General features: G+C 58.9%; 1 protein-coding gene across 1 annotated transcript; it reads right to left on the bottom strand.

The window, feature by feature from the left end:
- Nucleotides 1-590: 590 nt before the first annotated feature.
- On the bottom strand, nucleotides 591-23,998 carry LOC140466539 (cyclic AMP-dependent transcription factor ATF-2-like). The gene is made up of 4 exons (XM_072562012.1): nucleotides 23,959-23,998; nucleotides 5,289-5,392; nucleotides 2,357-2,449; nucleotides 591-866 (listed from the first exon to the last, which is right to left on the bottom strand). Exons 2-4 carry the CDS (start codon nucleotides 5,337-5,339, stop codon nucleotides 591-593), a joined length of 420 nt encoding a protein of 139 aa, XP_072418113.1. The 5' UTR covers nucleotides 5,340-5,392; nucleotides 23,959-23,998.
- Nucleotides 23,999-25,311: the final 1,313 nt, after the last annotated feature.

The raw sequence follows: 25,311 nt of genomic DNA, 5'->3' as shown, positions 1-25,311 counted from the left end.
ACCGTTCACCAGGAAACCCCCACCTCGGTTCGCCTTCCCAAAATACAAGACCTCGCAGTTATCGATGTTAAACTGCGTTTGCCATTTCTTGGCCCACTTCCCCAGCTGATCTCGGTCCTGCTGCAGTCTCTGACCACCCCCCACCCCCCCCACCCCGCCCCTCACTGCCAGGTTACTGCCCAACTCAGGTACATGCCCTGTACATCCTCAGGCCAGTCAGGGACCGAGGTGTCGGGGGAAGATTAAGGGCGATGTGTGAGGGAGGATTGACCAGCTCAGACTGGGAGGAGGCTGCAACGCGCTAAGGCCCCTCTTTAAGACCCCTTAACATTCACCGTGTAACTCCTAACTTGGTTTGACTTCCCAAAAACGCAACACTTACCGATATTAAACTCCGGCTGATCAAGTTTTCTAAACTTAAATTATTCCAAAGCCTGCTTCCTCCTGTTCCTGTTTCAAACGCGACGTTTAAATAAATTGTTTGGTGCAAAAAACGCAGCGGTTCGACCAGCTGCATCGCGCCCCTGGGATTATCCCCCCTTCACACCCACCTTTACAATTAAAAATTATTCGGGTTCAGGCTGCCCGTATCAAATATTCAAGGGGTGGGGGGGGGGGGGCTGGTTCATCGACATTGACGCGTAAAGACGATTTACAGAGAGCGCGCGCGCGTGCCCCTGCGCTCGGAGGCGTTTCTCCCCCGAGGCAGGGCCAGCTATTCGGCCGCGGCGTGCATCGCAGCTGACCTTCCTGATCTCCTCCTCGTCCGCCTTCTTGAAGTCCTGCTCGAACGGGTTCGCCAGCTCGTTGAAGAGGCCAACCTCCTCGCAGTTCTTCAGGAACCGGGTCGGGGGTCGGGGTCTGGTCTGGGCCGGGGAGGGCAGAGAGACAGAGACAGAGAGAGAGAGGCAGAGAGAGAGGGGGAGAGAGAGGGGGAGAGAGAGAGGGAGAGAGAGAGAGGGAGAGAGAGAGAGGGAGAGAGAGAGAGGGAGAGAGAGAGAGGAGGCAGAGAGAGAGAGAGGCAGAGAGAGAGAGAGGCAGAGAGAGAGAGAGGCGGGGAGAGAGAGGCGGGGAGAGAGAGGCGGGAGAGGAGAGAGAGGCGGGGAGAGAGAGGCGGGGAGAGAGAGGCGGGAGAGAGAGGCGGGGAGAGAGAGGCGGGGAGAGAGAGAGGGAGAGAGAGAGGCGGGGAGAGAGAGAGGGGGGGAGAAAGAGGAAGGTCAGCAGCTGCGGCCCCATGATCAGACACCGCCACGCACTCCCCTCCCCACACCCGCCCAGCTCCCCCTACCCGGAGATCCCACTCGCCCTTCGCCGTGCCCCGATCCCCCCAACTAAGGGGAGGGGGCTAAATGGCCTCCTGCTGTTCCCCTGTGTGACAGGCTGGAGGAGGGAGGGGGGGCTGAATGGCCTCCTGCTGTTCCCCTGTGTGACAGGCTGGAGGAGGGAGGGGGGGCTGAATGGCCTCCTGCTGTTCCCCTGTGTGTGACAGGCTGGAGGAGGGAGGGGGGCTGAATGGCCTCCTGCTGTTCCCCTGTGTGTGACAGGCTGGAGGAGGGAGGGGGGCTGAATGGCCTCCTGCTGTTCCCCTGTGTGTGACAGGCTGGAGGAGGGAGGGGGGTCTGAATGGCCTCCTGCTGTTCCCCTGTGTGTGACAGGCTGGAGGAGGGAGGGGGGCTGAATGGCCTCCTGCTGTTCCCCTGTGTGTGACAGGCTGGAGGAGGGAGGGGGGCTGAATGGCCTCCTGCTGTTCCCCTGTGTGTGACAGGCTGGAGGAGGGAGGGGGGGCTGAATGGGCCTCCTGCTGATCCCTGTGTGTGACAGGCTGGAGGAGGGAGGGGGGGCTGAATGGCCTCCTGCTGTTCCCCTGTGTGACAGGCTGGAGGAGGGAGGGGGGGGGCTGAATGGCCTCCTGCTGTTCCCTGTGTGACAGGCTGGAGGAGGGAGGGAGGGAGGGGCTGAATGGCCTCCTGCTGTTCCCTGTGTGACAGGCAGGAGGAGGGAGGGGGGGGCTGAATGGCCTCCTGCTGTTCCCCTGTGTGTGACAGGCTGGAGGAGGGAGGGGGGGCTGAATGGCCTCCTGCTGTTCCCCTGTGTGTGACAGGCTGGAGGAGGGAGGGGGGGCTGAATGGCCTCCTGCTGTTCCCCTGTGTGTGACAGGCTGGAGGGAGGGAGGAGGGCTTGGAGGAGGGAGGGAGGGCTGAATGGCCTCCTGCTGTTCCCCTGTGTGTGACAGGCTGGAGGAGGGAGGGAGGGGGGGCTGAATGGCCTCCTGTTGCTGTGCTGCTGGGTGGGGGTGATGTCGGAATCGCCCCCCTGTTGTTCATCAGCCACGTTTGGGACAACGGTCAGCACCTACAGCGACAATGACTCCGTCCCGGGCTGACCCAAACTTGAGGGTCATCTCGTGTTTGTGCTTGTGCACGGCCAGGTGGTCTTCATTGGTGAAACTCTGAGAGAGGGGGAGGGGGGGAGGGGGAGAGGGGGGGGGGAGGAACAGAGAGGAGATGGGGGGGAACAGAGAGAGAGAGGGGGGGGGACAGAGAGGGGGGGACAGAGAGAGAGGGGGGACAGAGAGAGAGAGGGGGGACAGAGAGAGAGAGGGGGGGGACAGAGAGGGGGGGGGGGGACAGAGAGAGAGGGGGGACAGAGAGAGAGAGGGGGGGAGGCAGAGAGAGAGAGGGGGGGGACAGAGAGAGAGAGGGGGGGACAGAGAGAGAGAGGGGGGGACAGAGAGAGAGAGGGGGGGACAGAGAGAGAGAGGGGGGGACAGAGAGAGAGAGGGGGGGACAGAGAGAGAGGGGGGGGACAGAGAGGGGGGGACAGAGAGAGAGGGGGGGGACAGAGAGGGGGGGGGACAGAGAGAGGGGGGGGGACAGAGAGAGAGGGGGGACAGAGAGAGAGAGGGGGGGACAGAGAGGGGGGGGGACAGAGAGAGAGGGGGGACAGAGAGAGAGAGGGGGGGGACAGAGAGAGAGAGGGGGGGACAGAGAGAGAGAGGGGGGGACAGAGAGAGAGAGGGGGGGACAGAGAGAGAGAGAGGGGGGGGACAGAGAGAGAGAGAGGGGGGGACAGAGAGAGAGAGAGGGGGACAGAGAGAGAGGGGGGGACAGAGAGAGGGGGGGGACAGAGAGAGGGGGGGGACAGAGAGAGGGGAGGGGGGGACAGAGAGAGAGAGGGGGGGACAGAGAGAGGGGGGGGGACAGAGAGAGGGGGGGGGACAGAGAGAGGGGGGGGGGACAGAGAGAGGGGGGGGGGACAGAGAGAGAGGGGGGGGACAGAGAGAGAGGGGGGGGACAGAGAGAGAGGGGGGGGACAGAGAGAGAGGGGGGGGACAGAGAGAGAGGGGGGGGACAGAGAGAGAGGGGGGGACAGAGAGAGAGGGGGGGGACAGAGAGAGAGGGGGGGGACAGAGAGAGAGGGGGGGGACAGAGAGGAGAGGGGGGGGGACAGACAGAGAGAGAGGGGGGGGACAGAGAGAGAGAGGGGGGGACAGAGAGAGAGAGGGGGGGACAGAGAGGGGGGGGGACAGAGAGAGGGGGGGGACAGAGAGAGGGGGGGCGACAGAGAGAGGGGGGGGACAGAGAGGGGGGGGACGGGGGGGGGGACAGAGAGAGAGGGGGGAACAGAGAGAGAGGGGGGATGAGGGGGGACGGGGGGGGGGGACAGAGAGAGAGGGGGGATGAGGGGGGACGGGGGGGGGACAGAGAGAGAGGGGGGAACAGAGAGAGAGGGGGGATGAGGGGGAGGATGAGCGGAAGAGAGAGAGAGAGAGAGAGAGAGAGAGATCAACGAGGATGCCTTACCCTGTGACAACCTCCCTCACCTCACTCATTGGCCTTCAACAACTCGAACTGAGGGGTGGTGGTGTTACGTTCCCCTCCCCCATCCCTCTCCCCGGACAGTGTGGAGCTTCCTGAGTGTGTGTGGGAGGCAGCGCGCCCCCCCACCCCCCCCATCCCCGTCCGGGTGAGTGTTCCCTCACCCCCCTGACCCGTGCCTTGTCGATGCTGGGACAGGTTTCGGGGGGAGGGAGGGAGGGAGGGAGGAGGGGAGTTACTCGCTGCAGGATTCCCAGCCTCTGACCTGCTCCTGGAGCCACAGGATTGATACGGGACTGGGTCCCAGTTCAGTTTCTGCTCAATGGGAACCCCCAGGATGTTGATAGTGGGGGGGGGAAAGGGGGATTCATTGACGGTAACGCCATTGAACATCAAGGGGACGATGGTTAGATTCTCTCTCTCTCTCTTGTTGGAGACGGTAACCCCCAGGATGTTGATAGTAGGGGGGGGAAAGGGGGATTCATTGACGGTAACGCCATTGAACATCAAGGGGGCGATGGTTAGATTCTCTCTCTCTCTCTTGTTGGAGACGGTAACCCCCAGGATGTTGATAGTAGGGGGGAAGGGGATTCAGTGACGGTAACGCCATTGAACATCAAGGGGACGATGGTTAGATTCTCTCTCTCTCTCTTGTTGGAGACGGTAACCCCCAGGATGTTGATAGTAGGGGGGAAGGGGATTCAGTGACGGTAACGCCATTGAACATCAAGGGGACGATGGTTAGATTCTCTCTCTCTTGTTGGAGACGGTAACCCCCAGGATGTTGATAGTAGGGGGGGGAAAGGGGGATTCATTGACGGTAACGCCATTGAACATCAAGGGGGCGATGGTTAGATTCTCTCTCTCTCTCTTGTTGGAGACGGTAACCCCCAGGATGTTGATAGTAGGGGGGAAGGGGATTCAGTGACGGTAACGCCATTGAACATCAAGGGGACGATGGTTAGATTCTCTCTCTCTCTCTTGTTGGAGACGGTAACCCCCAGGATGTTGATAGTAGGGGGGAAGGGGATTCAGTGACGGTAACGCCATTGAACATCAAGGGGACGATGGTTAGATTCTCTCTCTCTCGTTGGGGACGGTAACCCCCAGGATGTTGATAGTGGGGGGGGGGGGGGGAAGGGGGATTCAGTGACGGTAACACCATTGAACATCAAGGGGGCGATGGTTAGATTCTCTCTCTCTCTTGTTGGAGACGGTGACCCCCAGGATGTTGATAGTGGGGGGGGGGGGGATTCAGTGACTGTAATGTTATCGAACACCAAGGGATTGGGGTGGGCAGCCAGGGGGAGTTAGGAGGTGAGTGAGTGAAGTAGGCGCTGAGACAGAGACTTTTATAACGGGTACGAGGATGTTTATGATTTATTCGGTACGTGACAGCCCGGAGGTGTTTGGGGATTGTTATCTTTCTCGTGGTGTTGTGTTCTGCTGGGGGATGTTTATGAGGCTCACCTGCCCACAGCCTGGGGCACTGCACACGAACGGCCTGTCATCACCCATCATTGACAACACTGCGATCAGCTACAAAACAACAAGCTGCAGGAGAGGGACAGACACTGAGGGGAGGAGAAGAGAGAGAGAGAGAGAGATTATTAACTGTACCTCCCAGTGTCCACTCCCTCAGCACGGACCCTCCCTCAGCACGGACCCTCCCTCAGCACCCACTCCCTCAGCACGGACCCTCCCTCAGCACTGACCCTCCCACAGCACCCGCTCCCTCAGCACTGACCCTCCCACAGCGTCCACTCCCTCAGCACTGACCCTCCCACAGCACCCACTCCCTCAGCACTGACCCTCCCTCAGCACTGACCCTCCCTCAGCACCCACTCCCTCAGCACTGACCCTCCCACCGCACTGACCCTCCCACCGCACTGACCCTCCCACCGCACTGACCCTCCCACAGCACTGAACCTCCCTCAGCACTGACCCTCCCACAGCACCCACTCCCTCAGCACTGACCCTCCCTCAGCACTGACCCTCCCTCAGCACCCACTCCCTCAGCACTGACCCTCCCTCAGCACTGACCCTCCCACAGCACTGACCCTCCCACAGCACTGACCCTCCCTCAGCACTGACCCTCCCACAGCACCCACTCCCTCAGCACTGACCCTCCCTCAGCACTGACCCTCCCTCAGCACCCACTCCCTCAGCACTGACCCTCCCTCAGCACTGACCCTCCCACAGCACTGACCCTCCCACAGCACTGACCCTCCCACAGCACTGACCCTCCCACAGCACTGACCCTCCCACAGCACACGCTCCCTCAGCACTGACCCTCCCTCAGCACCCACTCCCTCAGCACTGACCCTCCCTCCGCACTGACCCTCCCTCCGCACTGACCCTCCCTCCGCACTGACCCTCCCTCCGCACTGATCCTCCCTCCGCACTGACCCTCCCACAGCGCCCACTCCCACAGCACTGACCCTCCCTCCGCACTGACCCTCCCTCCGCACTGACCCTCCCTCCGCACCCACTCCCTCAGCACTGACCCTCCCACCGCACTGACCCTCCCTCCGCACTGACCCTCCCTCCGCACTGACCCTCCCTCCGCACTGACCCTCCCTCAGCACTGACCCTCCCTCAGCACTGACCCTCCCTCAGCACTGACCCTCCCACAGCACCCGCTCCCTCAGCACTGACCCTCCCACAGCACCCACTCCCTCAGCACTGACCCTCCCAACAGCACGAGGGGGAGAGAGACAGCGCGTCTGCGAGGGGGAGAGAGACAGCGCGTCTGCGAGGGGGAGAGAGACAGCGCGTCTGCGAGGGGGAGAGAGACAGCGCGTCTGCGAGGGGGAGAGAGACAGCGCGTCTGCGAGGGGGAGAGAGACAGCGCGTCTGCGAGGGGGAGAGAGACAGCGCGTCTGCGAGGGGGAGAGAGACAGCGCGTCTGCGAGGGGGAGAGAGACAGCGCGTCTGCGAGGGGGAGAGAGACAGCGCGTCTGCGAGGGGGAGAGAGACAGCGCGTCTGCGAGGGGGAGAGAGACAGCGCGTCTGCGAGGGGGAGAGAGACAGCGCGTCTGCGAGGGGGAGAGAGACAGCGCGTCTGCGAGGGGGAGAGAGACAGCGCGTCTGCGAGGGGGAGAGAGACAGCGCGTCTGCGAGGGGGAGAGAGACAGCGCGTCTGCGAGGGGGAGAGAGACAGCGCGTCTGCGAGGGGGAGAGAGACAGCGCGTCTGCGAGGGGGAGAGAGACAGCGCGTCTGCGAGGGGGAGAGAGACAGCGCGTCTGCGAGGGGGGAGAGAGACAGCGCGTCTGCGAGGGGGAGAGAGACAGCGCGTCTGCGAGGGGGAGAGAGACAGCGCGTCTGCGAGGGGGAGAGAGACAGCGCGTCTGCGAGGGGGAGAGAGACAGCGCGTCTGCGAGGGGGAGAGAGACAGCGCGTCTGCGAGGGGGAGAGAGACAGCGCGTCTGCGAGGGGGAGAGAGACAGCGCGTCTGCGAGGGGGAGAGAGACAGCGCGTCTGCGAGGGGGAGAGAGACAGCGCGTCTGCGAGGGGGAGAGAGACAGCGCGTCTGCGAGGGGGAGAGAGACAGCGCGTCTGCGAGGGGGAGAGAGACAGCGCGTCTGCGAGGGGGAGAGAGACAGCGCGTCTGCGAGGGGGAGAGAGACAGCGCGTCTGCGAGGGGGAGAGAGACAGCGCGTCTGCGAGGGGGAGAGAGACAGCGCGTCTGCGAGGGGGAGAGAGACAGCGCGTCTGCGAGGGGGAGAGAGACAGCGCGTCTGCGAGGGGGAGAGAGACAGCGCGTCTGCGAGGGGGAGAGAGACAGCGCGTCTGCGAGGGGGAGAGAGACAGCGCGTCTGCGAGGGGGAGAGAGACAGCGCGTCTGCGAGGGGGAGAGAGACAGCGCGTCTGCGAGGGGGAGAGAGACAGCGCGTCTGCGAGGGGGAGAGAGACAGCGCGTCTGCGAGGGGGAGAGAGACAGCGCGTCTGCGAGGGGGAGAGAGACAGCGCGTCTGCGAGGGGGAGAGAGACAGCGCGTCTGCGAGGGGGAGAGAGACAGCGCGTCTGCGAGGGGGAGAGAGACAGCGCGTCTGCGAGGGGGAGAGAGACAGCGCGTCTGCGAGGGGGAGAGAGACAGCGCGTCTGCGAGGGGGAGAGAGACAGCGCGTCTGCGAGGGGGAGAGAGACAGCGCGTCTGCGAGGGGGAGAGAGACAGCGCGTCTGCGAGGGGGAGAGAGACAGCGCGTCTGCGAGGGGGAGAGAGACAGCGCGTCTGCGAGGGGGAGAGAGACAGCGCGTCTGCGAGGGGGAGAGAGACAGCGCGTCTGCGAGGGGGAGAGAGACAGCGCGTCTGCGAGGGGGAGAGAGACAGCGCGTCTGCGAGGGGGAGAGAGACAGCGCGTCTGCGAGGGGGAGAGAGACAGCGCGTCTGCGAGGGGGAGAGAGACAGCGCGTCTGCGAGGGGGAGAGAGACAGCGCGTCTGCGAGGGGGAGAGAGACAGCGCGTCTGCGAGGGGGAGAGAGACAGCGCGTCTGCGAGGGGGAGAGAGACAGCGCGTCTGCGAGGGGGAGAGAGACAGCGCGTCTGCGAGGGGGAGAGAGACAGCGCGTCTGCGAGGGGGAGAGAGACAGCGCGTCTGCGAGGGGGAGAGAGACAGCGCGTCTGCGAGGGGGAGAGAGACAGCGCGTCTGCGAGGGGGAGAGAGACAGCGCGTCTGCGAGGGGGAGAGAGACAGCGCGTCTGCGAGGGGGAGAGAGACAGCGCGTCTGCGAGGGGGAGAGAGACAGCGCGTCTGCGAGGGGGAGAGAGACAGCGCGTCTGCGAGGGGGAGAGAGACAGCGCGTCTGCGAGGGGGAGAGAGACAGCGCGTCTGCGAGGGGGAGAGAGACAGCGCGTCTGCGAGGGGGAGAGAGACAGCGCGTCTGCGAGGGGGAGAGAGACAGCGCGTCTGCGAGGGGGAGAGAGACAGCGCGTCTGCGAGGGGGAGAGAGACAGCGCGTCTGCGAGGGGGAGAGAGACAGCGCGTCTGCGAGGGGGAGAGAGAGACAGCGCGTCTGCGAGGGGGAGAGAGAGACAGCGCGTCTGCGAGGGGGGGAGAGAGACAGCGCGTCTGCGAGGGGGAGAGAGACAGCGCGTCTGCGAGGGGGAGAGAGACAGCGCGTCTGCGAGGGGGAGAGAGACAGCGCGTCTGCGAGGGGGAGAGAGAGACCGCGTCTGCGAGTGGGAGAGACCGCGTCTGCGAGTGGGAGAGACCGCGTCTGCGAGTGGGAGAGAGAGACAGTGCGTCTGCGAATGGGAGAGAGTGTGCGCGCGAGAGAGAGAGAGAGTGGGATGGAGAGAGAGAGAGAGAGAGAGCGAGAGAGAGAGAGAGCCTGGCCTGTCCCTCAGCGCCTGGGTTTTTGGACCTGCCGCCCCCTTCCCCCGCCGACCTCTGTCCAAAACCTTTCCGAGCTGCGAGCTCCAGACATTTCAGGAATGCCTTCCCCACCCACAGCCGCCCCCCCCCCCCCCACCCCCAGGCCTGTTTAGTCCAGCTGTCTCCGCCCGGCCTGGGCCACCCTGGGAGATTGATAAGGAGCCTGGCAGCCCACTCGCAGCCCGGGAATGTTTCTCATCTTAACGAGGAAAGCTGGGCTGGCACGATCCTTCCCCCCCCCCACCTCCCCGGGGCGCGAGGGAGAGGCAGGCAGGAAAATACCTATCCACTCACTGAGCAAACCAGGGAGCCCACTTGCCCCACCTCCTCCGCACTGTCCCGTTCAAAACAAAGGCACGTTTTGTTGTTGCTTTTTGGTCGGGCTGCCCCTCCCAGAGGAGGTGTGTGAACTCAGGCACCCGTCAGTGCTCTCTGGCTGAAACCAGAGTCCCAGATGGGTCCCTTCGGGGCTGTGTCACCCACCCCTCCCCGCCAAACCGCGTGAATTTCCACTTCTCACATTCGGCCCACAGCCTTGAGTGTCACGACACTCCCTGCCCGTGAGACACACAGTTGTACAGCACACAAACAGACCCTTCCTTCTGACCGGGGTGAGTGGGGGGGGGGGGTGTGCACTTGTCTGTGTGTGGCTGTGGTACAGTGCTGGCAGTCAGCCCATCTAACCTTCTGTCCGAGAGTGTCAGGCAGTGTCCGAGCAACAGGAGAGTCGACGTTGCGAGCATAAGCCCTTCAGCAGAAACGTTGACTCTCCAGCTCCTCGCTCGCTGCCTGACCTGCTGTGCTTTTCCAGCACCAGACTGTCATCGCTGATCTCCAGCATCTGCAGCGTTCACTTTCTCCCACCTCATCTTCTGAGAGTGAGAGCGAGTGCGAGAGCCAGAGTGTGTGAGAGAGCGTGAGAGAGAGCAAGCCTGAGACCGAGTGTGAGAGAGCAAGTGTGAGACAACGAGCGTGAGAGCGTGTGTGATAGAGAACGTGAGAGCGAGAGATCAAGCATGAGAGCGAGTGTGTGAGAGAGCAAGTGTGAGACAGCGAGTGTGAGAGCGAGCAAGTGTGAGACAGCGAGCATGACAGCGAGTGTGAGAGAGAGCAAGTGTGAGAGAGCAAGCCTGAGAGCGTGTGACAGAGAGAGCAAGTGTGAGACAGCGAGCGTGAGAGAGAGCAAGTGTGAAACAGCGAGCGTGAGAGCGAGTGTGAGAGCGAGCAAACCTGAGAGCGTGTGGGAGAGACAGCAAGTGTGAGACAGTGAGTGTGAGAGCGAGCAAACCTGAGAGCGTGTGAGAGACAGCGAGGGTGAGAGCGAGCAAGTGTGAGACAGCGAGCGTGAGAGCGTGTGTGAGACAGCGAGTGTGAGAGCGAGCGTGAGAGAGAGCAAGTGTGAGAGAACAAACCTGAGAGCGAGTGTGAGAGAGAGCAAGTGTGAGAGAACAAACCTGAGAGCGAGTGTGAGAGAGAGCAAGTGTGAGACAGCGAGCATGACAGCGAGTGTGAGAGCGAGCAAACCTGAGAGCGTGTGTGAGAGACAGCAAGTGTGAGACAGCGAGCGTGAGAGCGTGTGTGAGAGAGCAAGTGTGAGACAGCGAGCGTGAGAGAGAGCAAGTGTGAGAGAACAAACCTGAGAGCGAGTGTGAGAGAGAGCAAGTGTGAGACAGCGAGCATGACAGCGAGTGTGAGAGAGAGCAAACCTGAGAGCGAGTGTGAGAGAGAGCAAGTGTGAGAGAGCAAGCCTGAGAGCGTGTGTGAGAGAGAGCAAGTGTGAGACAGCGAGGGTGAGAGCGAGCAAGTGTGAGATAGCGAGCGTGAGAGCGAGCAAGTGTGAGACAGCGAGCGTGAGAGCGAGTGTGAGAGCGAGCAAACCTGAGAGCGTGCAAACCTGAGAGCGTGTGTGAGAGACAGCAAATGTGAGACAGCGAGTGTGAGAGCGAGCAAACCTGAGAGCGTGTGAGAGACAGCAAGTGTGAGACAGCGAGGGTGAGAGCGAGCAAGTGTGAGATAGCGAGCGTGAGAGCGTGTGTGAGAGAGCAAGTGTAAGACAGCGAGCGTGAGAGCAAGTGTGAGAGAACAAACCTGAGAGCGAGTGTGAGAGAGAGCAAGTGTGAGACAGCGAGTGTGAGAGCGAGCAAGTGTGAGACAGCGAGCGTGAGAGCGAGCAAACCTGAGAGCGTGTGAGAGACAGCAAGTGTGAGACAGCGAGGGTGAGAGCGAGCAAGTGTGAGACAGCGAGCGTGAGAGAGAGAGCAAGTGTGAGACAGCGAGCGTGAGAGCGAGTGTGAGACAGCGAGCGTGAGAGCGAGCAAACCTGAGAGCGTGTGTGAGAGAGAGCAAGTGTGAGAGCAAGTGTGAGTGAGCGAGAGATCAAGCATGAGAGCGCGTGTGAGAGAGAGCAAGTGTGAGACAGCGAGCATGACAGCGAGTGAGAGAGACAGTGAGGGTGAGAGCGAGCAAGTGTGAGACAGCGAGCGTGAGAGCGTGTGTGAGAGAGCAAGTGTGAGACAGCGAGCGTGAGAGAGAGCAAGTGTGAGAGAACAAACCTGAGAGCGAGTGTGAGAGAGAGCAAGTGTGAGACAGCGAGCATGAGAGCGAGTGTGATAGAGAACGTGTGAGCGAGAGATCAAGCATGAGAGCGAGTGTGTGAGAGAGCAAGTGTGAGACAGCGAGTGTGAGAGCGAGCAAGTGTGAGACAGCGAGCATGACAGCGAGTGTGAGAGAGAGCAAGTGTGAGAGAGCAAGCCTGAGAGCGTGTGAGAGAGAGAGCAAGTGTGAGACAGCGAGCGTGAGAGCGAGTGTGAGAGCGAGCAAACCTGAGAGCGTGTGTGAGAGACAGCAAGTGTGAGACAGCGAGTGTGAGAGCGAGCAAACCTGAGAGCGTGTGTGAGAGACAGCAAGTGTGAGACAGCGAGGGTGAGAGACAGCAAGTGTGAGACAGCGAGGGTGAGAGCGAGCAAGTGTGAGACAGCGAGCGTGAGAGCGTGTGTGAGAGAGCAAGTGTGAGACAGCGAGCGTGAGAGAGAGCAAGTGTGAGAGAACAAACCTGAGAGCGAGTGTGAGAGAGAGCAAGTGTGAGACAGCGAGCATGACAGCGAGTGTGAGAGAGAGCAAACCTGAGAGCAAGTGTGAGAGAGCAAGCCTGAGAGCGTGTGTGAGAGAGAGCAAGTGTGAGACAGCGAGTGTGAGAGCGAGCAAGTGTGAGACAGCGAGGGTGAGAGCGAGCAAGTGTGAGATAGCGAGCGTGAGAGCGAGCAAGTGTGAGACAGCGAGCGTGAGAGCGAGTGTGAGAGCGAGCAAACCTGAGAGCGTGTGTGAGAGACAGCAAATGTGAGACAGCGAGTGTGAGAGCGAGCAAACCTGAGAGCGTGTGAGAGACAGCAAGTGTGAGACAGCGAGGGTGAGAGCGAGCAAGTGTGAGACAGCGAGCGTGAGAGCGTGTGTGAGAGAGCAAGTGTGAGACAGCGAGTGTGAGAGTGAGCGTGAGAGAGAGCAAGTGTGAGAGAACAAACCTGAGAGCGAGTGTGAGAGAAAGTGTGAGAGAACAAACCTGAGAGCGAGTGTGAGAGAAAGCAAGTGTGAGACAGCGAGCATGACAGCGAGTGTGAGAGCGAGCAAACCTGAGAGCGTGTGTGAGAGAGCAAGTGTGAGACAGCGAGGGTGAGAGCGAGCAAGTGTGAGACAGCGAGCGTGAGAGCGTGTGTGAGAGAGCAAGTGTGAGACAGCGAGCGTGAGAGAGAGCAAGTGTAAGACAGCGAGGGTGAGAGCGAGCAAGTGTGAGATAGCGAGCGTGAGAGCGAGCAAGTGTGAGACAGCGAGCGTGAGAGCGAGTGTGAGAGCGAGCAAACCTGAGAGCGTGTGTGAGAGACAGCAAATGTGAGACAGCGAGTGTGAGAGCGAGCAAACCTGAGAGCGTGTGAGAGACAGCAAGTGTGAGACAGCGAGGGTGAGAGCGAGCAAGTGTGAGATAGCGAGCGTGAGAGCGTGTGTGAGAGAGCAAGTGTAAGACAGCGAGCGTGAGAGCAAGTGTGAGAGAACAAACCTGAGAGCGAGTGCGAGAGAGAGCAAGTGTGAGAGCGAGCAAGTGTGAGACAGCGAGCGTGAGAGCGAGCAAACCTGAGAGCGTGTGAGAGACAGCAAGTGTGAGACAGCGAGGGTGAGAGCGAGCAAGTGTGAGACAGCGAGCGTGAGAGAGAGAGCAAGTGTGAGACAGCGAGCGTGAGAGCGAGTGTGAGACAGCGAGCAAACCTGAGAGCGTGTGTGAGAGAGAGCAAGTGTGAGAGCAAGTGTGAGTGAGCGAGAGATCAAGCATGAGAGCGCGTGTGAGAGAGAGCAAGTGTGAGACAGCGAGCATGACAGCGAGTGAGAGAGACAGCGAGAGATCAAGCATGAGAGCGAGTGTGAGAGAGCGTGTGAGAGCGAGTGTGAGAGAGAGCAAGTGTGAGAGAACAAGCATGACAGCGAGTGTGAGAAAGAGATAGCGTGAGAGCGAGAGACCAAGCATGAGAGCGAGAACAAGCGTGAGAGAGAGCGAGTCTGAGAGCGCACGTGAGAGAGAGCAAGTGTGAGAGAGAGCATGAGAGCGAGTGTGAGAGAGAGAGAGCGTGAGAGAGCGAGAGATCAAACCTGAGAGCAAGTGTGAGAGAGAGCAAGCCTGAGGGTGTGTGAGAGAGTGAGAGAGCAAGCGAGAGAGAGAGTGTGAGAGACTGAGAAAGCGAGGGTGAGAGACTGAGAGAGAGTGAGTGTATACAGTCAGACTCAGACTCCTACAGCACAGAAACAGCCCCTTTGACACAACAGGTCAGTGCCAACCCGAATCCCAAGCTAAGCGGCTCCTGACCCATATCCCTCGAAACCTTTCCCATCCATGTCCTTAACCAAATGTCTTTTAAACGTTGTAACCGGACCCACATCCCCCACCCCCTCAGAAGGTTCACTGCACACACGCACCACCCCGTGTAAAAAATCAGCCCGTAGCTTTTTCAAAAATCTCTCCCGCTCACCTTAAAAATGTTCACCCCGCCCCCGTCATGGAATCCCCCCACACCCCCTCCCTATACCTGTGTGTGTCACCCCCTCCCTATCTCTGTGTGTGTCACCCCCTCCAGCCCCCCTACATCCCCTCCCTATCTCTGTGTGTGTCACCCCCCTACACCCCTCCCTATCTCTGTGTGTGTCACCCCCCTCCAGCCCCCTCCCTATCTCTGTGTGTGTCACCCCCCTCCCTATCTCTGTGTGTGTCACCCCCCCTCCAGCCCCCTCCCTATCTCTGTGTGTGTCACCCCCCCCTCCAGCCCCCTCCCTATCTCTGTGTGTGTCACCCCCCCCCTCCAGCCCCCTCCCTATCTCTGTGTGTGTCACCCCCCCCCTCCAGCCCCCTCCCTATCTCTGTGTGTGTCACCCCCCCCCTCCAGCCCCCTCCCTATCTCTGTGTGTGTCACCCCCCCCCTCCAGCCCCCTCCCTATCTCTGTGTGTGTCACCCCACCCCTCCAGCCCCCTCCCTATCTCTGTGTGTGTCACCCCCCCCCAGCCCCCTCCCTATCTCTGTGTGTGTCACCCCCCTCCAGCCCCCTCCCTATCTCTGTGCGCGTCACCCCCTCCAGCCCCCTACACCCCCTCCCTATCTCTGTGTGTGTCACCCCCCTCCAGCCCCCTACACCCCCTCCCTATCTCTGTGTGTGTCACCCCCCTACACCCCCTCCCTATCTCTGTGTGTGTCACCCCCCTCCAGCCCCCTACACCCCCTCCCTATCTCTGTGTGTGTCACCCCACTCCAGCCCCCTACACCCCCTCCCTATCTCTGTGTGTGTCACCCCCCTACACCCCCTCCCTATCTCTGTGTGTGTCACCCCCCTACACCCCCTCCCTATCTCTATGTGTGTCACCCCCCTACACCCCCTCCCTATCTCTGTGTGTGTCACCCCCCTCCAGCCCCCTACACCCCCTCCCTATCTCTGTGTGTGTCACCCCCCTACACCCCCTCCCTATCTCTGTGTGTGTCATCCCCCTCCAGCCCCTCACACCCCCTCCCTATCTCTGTGTGTGTCACCCCCCCACACCCCCTCCCTATCTCTGTGTGTGTCACCCCCCTCCAGCCCCTCACACCCCCTCCCTATCTCTGTGTGTGTCACGCCCCTCCAGCCCCTCACCCCCCCTCCCTATCTCTGTGTGTGTCACCCCCCTACACCCCTTCCCTATCTCTGTGTGTGTCACCCCCCTACACCCCTTCCCTATCTCTGTGTGTGTCATCCCCCTCCAGCCCCTCACACCCCCTCCCTATCTCTGTGTGTGTCATCCCCCTCCAGCCCCTCACACCCCTTCCCTATCTCTGTGTGTGTCACCCCCCTACACCCCCTCCCTATCTCTGTGTGTGTCACCCCCCTCCAGCCCCTCACACCCCCTCCCTATCTCTGTGTGTGTCACCCCCCTACACCCCCTCCCTATCACTGTGTGTCACCCCCCTACACCCCCTCCCTATCTCTGTGTGTGTCACCCCCCCTCCAGCCCCCTCCCTATCTCTGTGTGTGTCACCCCCCCCTCCAGCCCCCTCCCTATCTCTGTGTGTGTCACCCCCCCCTCCAGCCCCCTCCCTATCTGTGTGTGTCACCCCCCCTCCAGCCCCCTCCCTATCTCTGTGTGTGTCACCCCCCCCTCCAGCCCCCTCCCTATCTGTGTGTGTCACCCCCCCTCCAGCCCCTTCCCTATCTCTGTGTGTGTCACCCCCCCCTCCAGCCCCCTCCCTATCTGTGTGTGTGTCACCCCCCCTCCAGCCCCCTCCCTATCTCTGTGTGTGTCACCCCCCCTCCAGCCCCCTCCCTATCTCTGTGTGTGTCACCCCCCCTCCAGCCCCCTCCCTATCTCTGTGTGTGTCACCCCCCCCTCCAGCCCCCTCCCTATCTCTGGGTGTGTCACCTCCCTCCAGCCCCCTACACCCCCTCCCTATCTCTGTGTGTGTCACCCCCCTACACCCCCTCCCTATCTCTGTGTGTGTCACCCCCCTACACCCCCTCCCTATCTCTGTGTGTGTCACCCCCCCTCCAGCCCCCTACACCCCCTCCAGCCCCCCTACACCCCCTCCCTATCTCTGTGTGTGTCACCCCCCTACACCCCCTCCCTATCTCTGTGTGTGTCACCCCCCCTCCAGCCCCCTACCCCCCTCCCTATCTCTGTGTGTGTCACCCCCCCTCCAGCCCCCTACACCCCCTCCCTATCTCTGTGTGTGTCACCCCCCCTCCAGCCCCCTACACCCCCTCCCTATCTCTGTGTGTGTGTCACCCCCCTCCAGCCCCCTACACCCCCTCCCTATCTCTGTGTGTGTCACCCCCCTCCACCCCCTCCCTATCTCTGTGTGTGTCACCCCCCCTCCAGCCCCCTACCCCCCTCCCTATCTCTGTGTGTGTCACCCCCCCTCCAGCCCCCTACACCCCCTCCCTATCTCTGTGTGTGTGTCACCCCCCTCCAGCCCCCTACACCCCCTCCCTATCTCTGTGTGTGTCACCCCCCTCCACATCTCTGTGTGTGTCACCCCCCTCCACCCCCCTACACCCCCTCCCTATCTCTGTGTGTGTCACCCCCCTACACCCCCTCCCTATCTCTGTGTGTGTCACCCCCCTACACCCCCTCCCTATCTCTGTGTGTGTCACCCCCCTACACCCACACAACCACATCCTTCCTTTCATTTGGTGCACATGGTCACCAATAACCAACCGACCAGTGCACCCCCCGTCCAAATCCTTGCAATAAGACACACGCACTGCGGCTCTCAAATCCAATTCATTGCAATAAAACACAACATGTTCTGGTCTCTTGCAGAAATCATTACCATTGAACACACACATCATACCCTGGCTTAAATCACTGCAATTAAACATTCACATTAGTCCTCTCTTATGTGAACGACTGTAATAATACACTCATTGGTACACTCAGGTATAAATTATCGCAAAAACAGACCACACTCAAGGGTGACCTTGCTTTCCTAACCCTCACCACCATCACACCACCCCACCAAATACCAATTCGGGGCAGGACGGTGGTTGGCACTGATGCCTCATGAGGGCAGGGGTCTGGGTTCAAGCCCACCCTCAGGTGACTGTCTCTCAGTGGCCGTGCTAAATTGTCCCCGTAGTGCCCAGGGATGTACAGGTTAGGGTGGGATTGGCCGTGCTAAATTGTCCCCGTAGTGCCCAGGGATGTACAGGTTAGGGTGGGATTGGCCGTGCTAAATTGTCCCCGTAGTGCCCAGGGATGTGCGGGTTAGGGTGGGATTGGCCGTGCTAAATTGTCCCCGTAGTGCCCAGGGATGTACAGGTTCGGGTGGATTGGCCGTGCTAAATTGTCCCGTAGTGCCCAGGGATGTGCAGGTTAGGGTGGGATTGGCCGTGCTAAATTGTCCCCGTAGTGCCCAGGGATGTACAGGTTAGGGTGGGATTGGCCGTGCTAAATTGTCCCCGTAGTGCCCAGGGATGTTCAGGTTAGGGTGGGATTGGCCGTGCTAAATTGTCCCCGTAGTGCCCAGGGATGTGCGGGTTAGGGTGGGATTGGCCGTGCTAAATTGTCCCCGTAGTGCCCAGGGATGTACAGGTTCGGGTGGATTGGCCGTGCTAAATTGTCCTCGTAGTGCCCAGGGATGTACAGGTTAGGGTGGGATTGGCCGTGCTAAATTGTCCCCGTAGTGCCCAAGGATGTGCGGGTTAGGGTGGGATTGGCCGTGCTAAATTGTCCCCGTAGTGCCCAGGGATGTACAGGTTCGGGTGGATTGGCCGTGCTAAATTGTCCCGTAGTACCCAGGGATGTGCAGGTTAGGGTGGGATTGGCCGTGCTAAATTGTCCCCGTAGTGCCCAGGGATGTACAGGTTAGGGTGGGATTGGCCGTGCTAAATTGTCCCCATAGTGCCCAGGGATGTGCAGGTTAGGGTGGATTGGCCGTGCTAAATTGCCCCGTAGTACCCAGGGATGTGCAGGTTAGGGTGGGATTGGCCGTGCTAAATTGTCCCCGTAGTGCCCAGGGATGTGCAGGTTAGGGTGGATTGGCCGTGCTAAATTGCCCCGTAGTACCCAGGGATGTGCAGGTTAGGGTGGGATTGGCCGTGCTAAATTGTCCCCGTAGTGCCCAGGGATGTGCAGGTTAGGGTGGGATTGGCCGTGCTAAATTGTCCCCGTAGTGCCCAGGGATATGCAGGTTAGGGTGGGATTGGCCGTGCTAAATTGTCCCCGTAGTGCCCAGGGATGTGCAGGTTAGGGTGGGATTGGCCGTGAGAAATGTGGGGGTATCAGGGATAGGGAAGGGTGTGTGGGTCTGGGTGGGATGCTGTTCGGAGATTCAGTGTACCAACTGGACTGCTCCCACACTGTACAGACCCTGTGATGTCTATGGTTCTATGAATTACCACCTCTATCCCCCAATCCTCCCCCTATAACCCTCGTCCACCCCAATTTGATCCCAGACCCCCTGTTCCTCCCAATGCCCATGGCTTCCCATTCTCCCCTCCATATCACCCATTCCCCCACTGGCCATTGCAATTAACCCGTCATCATCACACCTCGTCCCCAATTACCCCTCTATTTCACCACCATCCCTCTTAATTAAACCCGCATCACCCCTGCCCACAATTACCCCTCCATTCCATCACGAGCCCTCTCATTTAACACCGAATAACCCCCTGGTCCCCAATTACCCTCCATTCCACCACTAGCCCTCTCATTTAACACCGAATAACCCCCTGGTCCCCAATTACCCTCCATTCCACCACTAGCCCTCTATATTAACGCATAATTACCCCCTGGTATCCAATTACCCTCCATCCCACCACTAACCCTCTCATTTAACACCTAATAAACCCCTGGTCACCAATTACCCTCCATTCCACCACTCTCTAGCTCTCTCTATTAACGCATAATAACCCCCTGGTCCCCAATTACCCTCCATTCCACCACTAACCCTCTCATTTAACACCTAATAAACCCCTGGTCACCAATTACCCTCCATTCCACCACTCGCCTTCACAATTAACACCTAATAACCCCCTGGTCCCCAATTACCCTCCATTCCACCACTAGCCCTCTCTATTAACAACTAATTACCCTCCAATTAACCCCTAGGTCCCCAATTACCCTCCATTCCACCACTAGCCCTCTCTATTAACACCTAATTACCCCCTGGTCCCCAATTACCCTCCATTCCACCACTAGCCCTCTCATTTAACACCTAATAACCCCCTGGTCCCCAATTACCCTCCATTTCACCACTAGCCCTCTCATTTAACACACAAAATAACCCCCTGGTCCCCAATCACCCTTCATTCCACCACTAGCCCTCTCTATTAACACCTAATAACCCCCTGGTCCCCAATTACCCTCCATCCCACCACTAACCCTCTCATTTAACACCTAATAACCCCCTGGTCCCCAATTACCCTTCATTCCACCACTAGCCCTCTCTATTAACACCTAATAACCCCCTGGTCCCCAATTACCCTCCATTCCACCACTAACCCTCTCATTTAACACCTAATAACCCCCTGGTCCCCAATTACCCCTCTATTCCCCCACTAGCCCTCTCTATTAACGCATAATAACCCCCTGGTCCCCAATTACCCTCCATTCCACCACTAACCCTCTCATTTAACACATAATAACCCCCTGGTCCCCAATTACCCTCCATTCCACCACTAGCCCTCTCTATTAACACCTAATAACCCCCCGGTCCCCAATTACCCTCCATTCCACCACTAACCCTCTCTATTAACACCTAATAACCCCCCCATCCCCAATTACCCTCCATTACACCACCAGCCCTCTCTATTAACACCTAATTACCCCCTGGTCCACAATTACCCTCCATTCCACCACCAGCCCTCTCTATTAACACCTAATAACACCCTGGTCCCCAATTACCCTCCATTCCACCACTAGCCCTCTCTATTAACACCTAATAACCCCCCGGTCCCCAATTACCCTCCATTCCACCACTAGCCCTCTCATTTAACACCTAATAACCCCCTGGTCCCCAATTACCCCCCCATTCCACCACTAGCCCTCTCATTTAATACCTAATTACCCGCTGGTCCCCAATTACCCTCCATTCCACCACTAACCCTCTCTATTAACACCTAATTACCCCCTGGTCCCCAATTACCCTCCATTCCACCACTAGCCCTCTCTATTAACACCTATTAACCCCCTGGTCCCCAATTACCCTCCATCCCACCACTAGCCCTCACAATTAACACCTATTAACCCCCTGGTCCCCAATTACCCTCCATCCCACCACTAACCCTCTCTATTAACACCTAATAAACCTCTGGTCCCCAATTATCCCCAATTCCACCACTAGCCCTCTCTATTAACACCTAATTACCCCCTGGTCCCCAATTACCCTCCATTCCACCACTAACCCTCTCTATTAACACCTAATAACCCCCTGGTCCCCAATTACCCTCCATTCCACCACTAGCCCTCTCTATTAACACCTAATAACCCCCTGGTATCCAATTACCCTCCATTCCACCACTAGCCCTCTCTATTAACACCTAATAACCCCCTGGTCCCCAATTACCCTCTATCCCACCACTAGCCCTCTCTATTAACACCTAATTACCCCCTGGTCCCCAATTCCACCACTAGCCCTCTCTATTAACACCTAATAACCCCCTGGTCCCCAATTACCCTCCATTCCCCACTAGCCCTCTCTATTAACACCTAATAACCCCCTGGTCCCCAATTACCCTCCATTCCCCCACTAGCCCTCTCTATTAACACCTAATAACCCCCTGGTCCCCAATTACCCTCCATTCCCCCACTAGCCCTCTCTATTAACACCTAATAACCCCCTGGTCCCCAATTACCCTCCATTCCCCCACTAGCCCTCTCTATTAACACCTAATAACCCCCTGGTCCCCAATTACCCTCCATTCCCCCACTAGCCCTCTCTATTAACACCTAATAACCCCCTGGTCCCCAATTACCTTCCATTTCACCACTAGCCCTCTCTATTAACACCTAATAACCCCCTGGTCCCCAATTACCCTCCATTTCACCACTAGCCCTCTCTATTAACACCTAATAACCCCCTGGTCCCCAATTACCCTCCATTCCCCCACTAGCCCTCTCTATTAACACCTAATAACCCCCTGGTCCCCAATTACCCTCCATTCCACCACTAGCCCTCTCTATTAACACCTAATAACCCCCTGGTCCCCAATTACCCTCCATTCCCCCACTAGCCCTCTCTATTAACACCTAATAACTCCCTGGTCCCCAATTACCCTCCATTCCACCACTAGCCCTCTCTATTAACACCTAATAACCCCCTGGTCCCCAATTACCCTCCATTTCACCACTAGCCCTCTCTATTAACACCTAATAACCCCCTGGTCCCCAATTACCCTCCATTTCACCACTAGCCCTCTCTATTAACACCTAATAACCCCCTGGTCCCCAATTACCCTCCATTTCACCACTAGCCCTCTCTATTAACACCTAATAACCCCCTGGTCCCCAATTACCCTCCATTCCACCACTAACCCTCTCTATTAACACCTAATAACCCCCTGGTCCCCAATTACCCTCCATCCCACCACTAACCCTCTCTATTAACACCTAATAACCCCCTGGTCCCCAATGACCCTCCATTCCCCCACTAGCCCTCTCTATTAACACCTAATTACCCCCTGGTCCCCAATTACCCTCCATTCCCCCACTAGCCCTCTCTATTAACACCTAATTACCCCCTGGTCCCCAATTACCCTCCATTCCACCACTAGCCCTCTCTATTAACACCTAATAACCCCCTGGTCCCCAATTACCCTCCATTCCACCACTAGCCCTCTCTATTAACACCTAATTACCCCCTGGTCCCCAATTACCCTCCATTCCCCCACTAGCCCTCTCTATTAACACCTAATAACTCCCTGGTCCCCAATTACCCTCCATTCCACCACTAGCCCTCTCTATTAACACCTAATAACCCCCTGGTCCCCAATTACCCTCCATTCCCCCACTAGCCCTCTCTATTAACACCTAATAACTCCCTGGTCCCCAATTACCCTCCATTCCACCACTAGCCCTCTCTATTAACACCTAATAACCCCCTGGTCCCCAATTACCCTCCATTCCCCCACTAGCCCTCTCTAGTAACACCTAATAACCCCATGGTCCCCAATTACCCTCCATTTCACCACTAGCCCTCTCTATTAACACCTAATAACCCCCTGGTCCCCAATTACCCTCCATTTCACCACTAGCCCTCTCTATTAACACCTAATAACCCCCTGGTCCCCAATTACCCTCCATTCCACCACTAACCCTCTCTATTAACACCTAATAACCCCCTGGTCCCCAATTACCCTCCATTTCACCACTAGCCCTCTCTATTAACACCTAATTACCCCCTGTTCCCCAATTACCCTCCATTCCACCACTAACCCTCTCTATTAACACCTAATAACCCCCTGGTCCCCAATTACCCTCCATTCCCCCACTAGCCCTCTCTATTAACACCTAATAACCCCCTGGTCCCCAATTACCCTCCATTCCCCCACTAGCCCTCTCTATTAACACCTAATAACCCCCTGGTCCCCAATTACCCTCCATTCCCCCACTAGCCCTCTCTATTAACACCTAATAACCCCCTGGTCCCCAATTACCCTCCATTTCACCACTAGCCCTCTCTATTAACACCTAATAACCCCCTGGTCCCCAATTACCCTCCATTTCACCACTAGCCCTCTCTATTAACACCTAATAACCCCCTGGTCCCCAATTACCCTCCATTCCCCCACTAGCCCTCTCTATTAACACCTAATTACCCCCTGGTCCCCAATTACCCCCCATTCCACCAATTTGACCCCCAATGCCCCCTGTGTCCAATGCAATTGCCCCCCCAGTCCCCAATTGCCCCTCCCTGGACTTACCCCACCCAATGTCCCCCAGCACCAAGCCCAGGTTACCCCGCTCCAATGGCCATGATGGGTGGGACATCCCAGAGCCCGGGGGCGGGGTCTGCCCGCCGCGCCCCGCCTCCATTTCCACCGAAACCGCGCGCCCATTGGTCCGGGCAGACGTCGATCACCCGCCGGCGCGCGCGGTTGGATGACGCCCGCGTCAATCCAGGCGTCCGTGCCCCTCCCCCCCCGCCGATTGGCGGCGCCTCACGTCGGTCGGGGCCGCGGGGCCAGCCAATGGCGCAGCCCCGACCTCCGGCTCCCGACGCCCATTGGCCGGGGATGGGTTGGCGTCCATCAACGCCCCCCCCCCACCGCGCCTCCCTATTGGACGGGGTTGGTCAGACGTCACGCGACGGGGGCGGGTACCGGCCGGGCCGTTAAGCGCGAGCGCTCCCCCCCCCCCATTGGCCGGGAGGGGCTGGCGCGCGCGCGGCCTGGGCCCCCTCATTGGACGGCGTCGGTCGATGACCGGTTCCCATTGGAGGAGACCGACGTCGGTCAATGGAGAGGAGGGGGTGAAGAAATAGGAGCGTCTTATTGGCCAGCAGCGCCGTCAATCGGACTTGGCTCCACCCCCCCAACGGATGGGCGGGACGAAGCCGCCATTTTGTTTTTCCCTGCGTCCGAGGGGCCGTCGTCGTCAGAGACGGTGTCGGCGATGGCAGACCCCCCCCCCTCCGGGGAATACCGAGTCCTTTTCGCTTGCCCCCACCCCGCCTCAAGACCCTCGGAGGGGACCCGGGCCAGTCGCGATCGCCACCTTACGACGGCGAGAGAGAGAGAAGATGAAAAGAAATCGCCCGCTCACCCCCTCCTTCTCCGCCGCCGCGCCTGCGCACCGCCGTCTCTCTGACGTCACCACGCACGGCCACGTCGAGGGGAGACGCCCCCGTCGGCGGCGCGGTGACGTGGGCGTCCCTCCCACGCAAGCGCGGCGGCCGGCTGCGGGGCCACGCCCACCGCGTCCAGCCTGGGATGTTTCCCCCCCCCGCCCCACTGTCCCCTTCAAAACCCGTCCCCCGTTCCCATAGGCTCCCTCTTGAGTTCCGCCCAGTAACTCAGATCAAAACTTTTATTCCCCCCCCACCCAAGATCAAAACTTATTATTCCCCCCACCCCCCCCCAACAAGATCAAAACTTATTATTCCCCCCACAAGATCAAAACTTATTATTCCCCCCCACCCCCCCCAACAAGATCAAAACTTATTATTCCCCCCACCCCCCCCACACACAAGATCAAAACTTATTATTCCCCCCCACCCCCCCCAACAAGATCAAAACTTATTATTCCCCCCCACCCCCCCCAACAAGATCAAAACTTATTATTCCCCCCCCACCCCCCCCCAACAAGATCAAAACTTATTATTCCCCCCACCCCCCCCCAACAAGATCAAAACTTATTATTCCCCCCACAAGATCAAAACTTATTATTCCCCCCCACCCCCCCCCACAAGATCAAAACTTATTATCCCCCCCACCCCCCCCACACACAAGATCAAAACTTATTATCCCCCCCCCACCCCCCCCCCACAAGATCAAAACTTATTATTCCCCCCACCCCCCCCACACACAAGATCAAAACTTATTATTCCCCCCCACCCCCCCCCACAAGATCAAAACTTATTATCCCCCCCACCCCCCCCCCACAAGATCAAAACTTATTATCCCCCCCACCCCCCCCCCACAAGATCAAAACTTATTATTCCCCCCCACCCCCCCCCACAAGATCAAAACTTATTATTCCCCCCCACCCCCCCCAACACAAGATCAAAACTTATTATTCCCCCCACCCCCCCCAACACAAGATCATAACTTATTATTCCCCCCACCCCCCCCCACACACAAGATCAAAACTTATTATTCCCCCCCACCCCCCCCAACAAGATCAAAACTTATTATTCCCCCCACCCCCCCCCAACAAGATCAAAACTTATTATTCCCCCCCCCCACAAGATCAAAACTTATTATCCCCCCCACCCCCCCACACACAAGATCAAAACTTATTATTCCCCCCCCCAACAAGATCAAAACTTATTATTCCCCCCACCCCCCCCACACACAAGATCAAAACTTATTATTCCCCCCCCCAACAAGATCAAAACTTATTATCCCCCCCACCCCCCCCCAACAAGATCAAAACTTATTATTCCCCCCACCCCCC

This window comes from Chiloscyllium punctatum, chromosome 43 (genome assembly GCF_047496795.1).
Source record: "Chiloscyllium punctatum isolate Juve2018m chromosome 43, sChiPun1.3, whole genome shotgun sequence".
NCBI classification, from domain to species: domain Eukaryota; kingdom Metazoa; phylum Chordata; class Chondrichthyes; order Orectolobiformes; family Hemiscylliidae; genus Chiloscyllium; species Chiloscyllium punctatum.
The sequence above is the reverse complement of the archived record's forward strand: the minus strand, read 5'-3'. Positions and strand labels throughout refer to the sequence as shown.